At 38.7% G+C, this 6,531-nt stretch overlaps 1 protein-coding gene across 2 annotated transcripts; it reads right to left on the bottom strand.

Moving 5' to 3' along the window:
- Positions 1-180: 180 nt before the first annotated feature.
- LOC106323091 (osmotin-like protein OSM34) lies at positions 181-3,321 on the bottom strand. Of its 2 annotated transcripts, XM_013761265.1 has the most exons (3): positions 2,998-3,321; positions 1,361-1,553; positions 181-660 (listed from the first exon to the last, which is right to left on the bottom strand). In XM_013761265.1, exons 1-3 carry the CDS (start codon positions 3,263-3,265, stop codon positions 321-323), a joined length of 801 nt encoding a protein of 266 aa, XP_013616719.1. In that variant the 5' UTR covers positions 3,266-3,321; the 3' UTR covers positions 181-320. The 2 variants fall into 2 exon arrangements, with proteins under 2 accessions (XP_013616719.1, XP_013616720.1); XM_013761266.1 differs by lacking the exons at positions 181-660; positions 1,361-1,553 and adding an exon at positions 1,625-2,104 and having other exon boundaries at positions 2,805-3,321.
- Between the last annotated feature and the right edge of the window lie 3,210 nt (positions 3,322-6,531).

Here is a 6,531-nt window from a genome sequence, read left to right as displayed (position 1 = left end):
AAAAAAAAAAAAAAATTTGATGGCATTTTCGTGAATATCATGAACTTGTTGGGTGAATAGGATAAAAAAAAAATCAAAGAAAAGCATGAGTTAGTTTTAGGTTTGACTTTGAGTTTTGAGTTAATCTTGCAAAAAGCCCAAAAAATAAACCTTTATTTTAGAGTTACTTTATTTTAGAGATAAAAATATATGTATACATTGGAGATAGTACGAGAAAAGGATGAACGTGATTATTATTGCCTTCATAATTATTCATTAAGCGTGATAGTCACGCGTACACACTCATGCACACATACATACAATGGAGACTCGTCTTTTTATTAATTCTCCTCAGTGACCATCTGGATGGGGAGCTGGTCCGTCCCAGTAGCACCGAGCCTAGCCCTTGGACAAAACACGACCCTGTAGTTAGTGTTACTGCAAGTAAAAGTGCTGGTCGGGTCGTCTTGTGGATAGCTGTAGGCGTCGGGGCATCTATCTTTGAAGAACTTTGAGTAGCCTGTGGGGCTACATGATCCCTGCCCGTTTGTACAACAGTACTCGTTCGTCTTAAAAACCGTGCACGGGTTGTTGCAACCGCCAGGCGCTCTTAACACGTTAGGACACTGTCCGTTTATGTCTGCGGTGCATAGTATCCGCTTGCAATTTGAGCTGGTTGCGCTGAAGATACAATATGGCACCAACAAAAAAAATACATTATCGACTCAAAACGTTTTTATACAATAGAGTTTCAATTGTAACCGTTTTTTTTCTCCACCAGCAAAGAGTCATCGATTCTTCTTTTTTTTTTGAAAAAGTAATTTATCTTTTCATATCTATAGAAAGAAGAGTGAAAGTACGGTCGTCTATTGGTCAAGATTTAATAGTTTTTACCCTAGGTCTACGATTCGATTCACAGAAAAATAATTTTTTGCAAATTATAGGATGCAAACTTAATGGCGGTTCCGAAGTCATAGGGTTCACCGATTTTAATGTTATCAATATATAAGAACGGTTCAGATTTTTCTTTTGCTAAGCGATTTTCTGCATGCTTCCATAGTGCCTACAAGATTTAATTAGCAAGCAAGATTTTTTCCATTGCACGCAGTATTTATTTTTTTCTTTACTTTTTCAAACTTTTATGATTGTTTTATACTTGTATACAAAAGCAAAAGGTTGTTTCATTCTCTTCCCATTTTCATATTCAATCGTTAGAATGTTTCAACGAAAATTAAAACTGAACCGATCTTTTTTTACCGCACAACTTTTTTATTACTCTCTTATTGAGGTTTTGAACACCGCCGATTTCACGTTTATGATCCGAAAAGTTTCCTGAATATTTCAAATTTATGAAAAGATTATCGTGAGATGATATTCTTACCTAAACTCCATAGGAATGTTAAATCCATCGACAAGTGAAATGTCGTAGAAGTCTAAGTTGTTGAACTGGTTCAAAGCATACTCAGCCAACGTATTTGGTGGCTGCCCCCAACCGGTACATTGAAGTCCACCAGTACAGTCACCTGTTTCACATCGGCCACGCCCCGAGGAGTCAAAGTTACAATTGGTCCGACCCCAGATCCGTGTAATCTTGCAAAAAGCCCAAAAAATAAACCTTTATTTTAGAGTTACTTTATTTTAGAGATAAAAATATATGTATACATTGGAGATAGTACGAGAAAAGGATGAACGTGATTATTATTGCCTTCATAATTATTCATTAAGCGTGATAGTCACGCGTACACACTCATGCACACATACATACAATGGAGACTCGTCTTTTTATTAATTCTCCTCAGTGACCATCTGGATGGGGAGCTGGTCCGTCCCAGTAGCACCGAGCCTAGCCCTTGGACAAAACACGACCCTGTAGTTAGTGTTACTGCAAGTAAAAGTGCTGGTCGGGTCGTCTTGTGGATAGCTGTAGGCGTCGGGGCATCTATCTTTGAAGAACTTTGAGTAGCCTGTGGGGCTACATGATCCCTGCCCGTTTGTACAACAGTACTCGTTCGTCTTAAAAACCGTGCACGGGTTGTTGCAACCGCCAGGCGCTCTTAACACGTTAGGACACTGTCCGTTTATGTCTGCGGTGCATAGTATCCGCTTGCAATTTGAGCTGGTTGCGCTGAAGATACAATATGGCACCAACAAAAAAAATACATTATCGACTCAAAACGTTTTTATACAATAGAGTTTCAATTGTAACCGTTTTTTTTCTCCACCAGCAAAGAGTCATCGATTCTTCTTTTTTTTTTGAAAAAGTAATTTATCTTTTCATATCTATAGAAAGAAGAGTGAAAGTACGGTCGTCTATTGGTCAAGATTTAATAGTTTTTACCCTAGGTCTACGATTCGATTCACAGAAAAATAATTTTTTGCAAATTATAGGATGCAAACTTAATGGCGGTTCCGAAGTCATAGGGTTCACCGATTTTAATGTTATCAATATATAAGAACGGTTCAGATTTTTCTTTTGCTAAGCGATTTTCTGCATGCTTCCATAGTGCCTACAAGATTTAATTAGCAAGCAAGATTTTTTCCATTGCACGCAGTATTTATTTTTTTCTTTACTTTTTCAAACTTTTATGATTGTTTTATACTTGTATACAAAAGCAAAAGGTTGTTTCATTCTCTTCCCATTTTCATATTCAATCGTTAGAATGTTTCAACGAAAATTAAAACTGAACCGATCTTTTTTTACCGCACAACTTTTTTATTACTCTCTTATTGAGGTTTTGAACACCGCCGATTTCACGTTTATGATCCGAAAAGTTTCCTGAATATTTCAAATTTATGAAAAGATTATCGTGAGATGATATTCTTACCTAAACTCCATAGGAATGTTAAATCCATCGACAAGTGAAATGTCGTAGAAGTCTAAGTTGTTGAACTGGTTCAAAGCATACTCAGCCAACGTATTTGGTGGCTGCCCCCAACCGGTACATTGAAGTCCACCAGTACAGTCACCTGTTTCACATCGGCCACGCCCCGAGGAGTCAAAGTTACAATTGGTCCGACCCCAGATCCGTGCCATAGACGTTCCAGCCGGAACATTTAATGTCCACGACTGGCCTGAGTTTAGACGCCTGCCCCCTCCAGGACTTGCGGCAGCCCATACGGTGTAACCGCATTGGTTAATGATCTCGAATGTTGCGGCGGTCGCGGTGGAGATGAGTAAAAGAATGGAGAATATGAATGTAGAGAGTGAGATGTTTGTCATTTTTATATTGGTTTTATTACTACTTGTGGTCTGTGTATGTGTGATCTTTTTGTTGATATTTAGCATAGATTTTAGGGATTTTATAGAGGCAAAGTTAATGTATTGGTTTGTTTGTTTGATTAGTATTTGCCTGTTTGAAGTTATCTATACAATGAATGTTAATTTGCTTTTATATTTTTATAAATATAAAATGATGGACTGGTAGGGGCGGCTTGACTAATTGAACTAACGTTACAGTGTTGTTTCTAGATTGTGTAGGATTAGACCATGATTAATTCGGGTTCTTAGGGTGGGGTTTTAATCTCGTATCTTCTCTTTTAACCAAAAAAAGCTAAGAACCGTCTCTTAAATAAAAGATATAAGAACCAGTTTTTAGCCGAAAAGTGTTAAAAAAAAACTCAAAAAATGTCAAATCATGAGTTAAGAACCTCAGATTAAAAAACCGGGTTAATCATGCTCTTAAGACCATGATTAACCCCAGTCTCTTAATTAAGATTCTTAGCTTCGGTTAAGAGACAATTCTTAGTTTTTCTTAGATTTTAACTAAGGAAAGCTAAAAACCGTCTCTTAAATAGGAGATATAATAACCGTCTTTTAGCCAAAAAATGTAAAAAAAAAAAGTCAAATCATGAGTTAAGAACTCCAGCTAAGAAATCGGGGTTAATCATGCATATACGAGAACCTGTGGGCTTTCTTGTTTTTTTAAACACAAATCATCGATTATATCAATATATCATATTTATTTTATTACATACGATGATTAATATCTGCAACACATATAATTATGATGAACAATTTCACAGAAAAGAATTCCACGGTGTAGCTTTTTTCCTAACATTCGGATCAATAGACGGTTCGGCATATAGGACACTTTTGATAGGAATAAGATAATTAAAACTCAGATAGCGCTTTATTAATTAGTAAGAATTTTGATTAAACGTATTTTAAAATATATCGAGGAGTTTTTATTCCATTTAACATGATTTGTTTTGTTATAGACTTTGCATTCTTTCTTCAGAAAAGGAAAAGATTTTGCGTTCTGTTTAACATGAATTTTTATGTTATAGATGTGATTTGTGTGGTTTTTGCTGTTGAAGACTCATCCTCTGTGGTACTGTTTTAAACCACCAGCATGGTTCTCTTTTAAGTTTCATTTTAATTTGATTCTTAGTCTTCTTTCCAAGTTAATTTTTGGAGCATAGAACTGTCATGTCCCAGATACTATTTAGGATAGTCGGAATGGACCATGGTTCGAGGAAACGTGACAGCCGGTTGTATGACCTGAAGGCAAGCGTACCATGGCCTAAATAGAAGGTTACGTGCATCAGAAGGATGAGACTTAGCCAAATAAAAATAGAAACAAAGATAAGAGAGCTGGAAGAGTTTAACGGTAGCTGGGCAATACAAACACGAAGCTCGACCGCCTAGACGAAGCTCGGTCGGAGTTCGGGTAAAGTGATTCAACTCAACTAGCTGGATGAACTAGCTAACTCAGGTGGATTAGCTGGGAGTCATTTCAGCTCAGATGGACTGAGTGTTTGAGTCTTGGACCGTTAGTCCGGGTCCGGACCGGGGTCGGGCCAGGTGGTCGACCCAAGGTTTTAATGGGCCGAGGGGTCTATGTGACCAACCACATGCTTTGGTAACGGGTCTAGGCCCAGGTCCAGCCCGTTAGGAAGCAGTTATGGCGAAATGGGACTATGGAACAGGTTATACCTATTGGACCAACAAGTCGCACCTGTTCGCCCATGGCAGTTGTCCGACCCAATTATCTATAAATAGAGGACCTTCTGGTCGATTCCATTCATCAGTTTCTAAAGAAACAAAAGGCAAAGACCGAGAGAAGAGAGAAATAAAGAGAGAGAGAGAGAGAGAGAGAGAGATAGAGAGAGATATCGATCAAGACAAGGCCGGTTGTGGTGGTGAATCTTTCCTGGCGAGAGAGATCGTTTCAGATAATAAGGAACGATTAGAGATGGATACAAAAGGCAAGGAGAAAGGTTTAGAGAAGGACTCCAACCCACCAGAGCACACATCCAAGGTCAGTGGAGTAAGCAGGCGATCCATCGGCTAGGATCTTCGGTTGGTCCAATCGAGTCTAAGGCCATGGGCGAACGTTTATATCCTACTCTCTCTTTGTATTTGATTATATTCTTCTTCTTCCTTTTGTATGTGCGATCAGATATAATGGTTTGGGGATGGTAATAGGGCCTTTGGAACGGACGCGCATATGGTTTGATCGGCCAAGGGATGGACCAATAGGACTAGGCGGTTGATAGGCAACCGGTTTTACTCTATCCCCAAGTGGTTACAAGGATTCATGGTTTATGCCGGATGATGTGATCTTGGACCAGCTAGTTGATGAGGATAATGAGATCATGGGCAAGCCGACTGATGAGGATGTCTTAACCATTCCTAATGGTCCTATGACTCGGTCCAGAACCAAGAAACTCAATGAAGCTATTGGAGGTTTGCTTAAGACAGCTTCGAAGCAAGAAGAAGGTCTTGGACGAGGCTTGATCAGCCAAGACACACTCATCACCATTCAAGCTACTCCACCTTCAAGCTGATCATCATCTAGGCGAGTAGCTTGTGTATATTCTTTTTCCCTTGATGGTTCTGTCTCACTGGGTTTTCCAATCAAGGTTTTTAATGAGGCCACAAGTTGCTTCTCCTATCACCTGGATGATGATCTCGGATAAACCACATATCTATCTTATGTTATTTCTATTTCTAAGTTTTCATGTCATGTTTTTATGTTTTTAAACCCTAAGTGTTTAGTCTTGTTTGAGTCCCAAGGGAGCCTGTTCCCTTTATGGTCTTTAGTTTTCAAGAAAGCTTGGAGCGTGTTCCAACTTGTGTTGGGGTCAAAATCGGTCACGACAAAATCAATGTCAGAAAACTTCCCGGAAAATGTCCTTTTTGAAAAAGAGAGATAAAATTCGAAAGAAAAAAAAGTGGGAAAACCTAAATCGAGTTTTGTAACAACTCCGAAAAGGATTCACACGATAAGTGAAGAACCCTAAGGAACGAACACTCGACCGGATTGATAAGGAATTGATATGAACTCCAAAGGAGGACTGGATGGGATGAATGGTGACACAAAAGGCTGCGGAAAGACCTCTTGATACTACCAGACTTCGATCGTTGCCGGATCTGACACACCGGTCCAACAAAAGAAGGATCGAAACTTGGAGATAACCTCACCAAAAAACTAAGAGGTGTTCTAAATAAAGAACAAAGAGATAAACTCATAAAAAGGGGAAAACTATCTATCTTATTTCATGGCTCTTAGGTCTTATTTATAGGATTACAAGTTGTAGAAATCCAAA

Source organism: Brassica oleracea, chromosome C2 (assembly GCF_000695525.1).
Source record: "Brassica oleracea var. oleracea cultivar TO1000 chromosome C2, BOL, whole genome shotgun sequence".
NCBI lineage: Eukaryota > Viridiplantae > Streptophyta > Magnoliopsida > Brassicales > Brassicaceae > Brassica > Brassica oleracea.
Note: the sequence above shows the minus strand (reverse complement) of the source record. Positions and strands in the feature narration are given on the sequence as shown.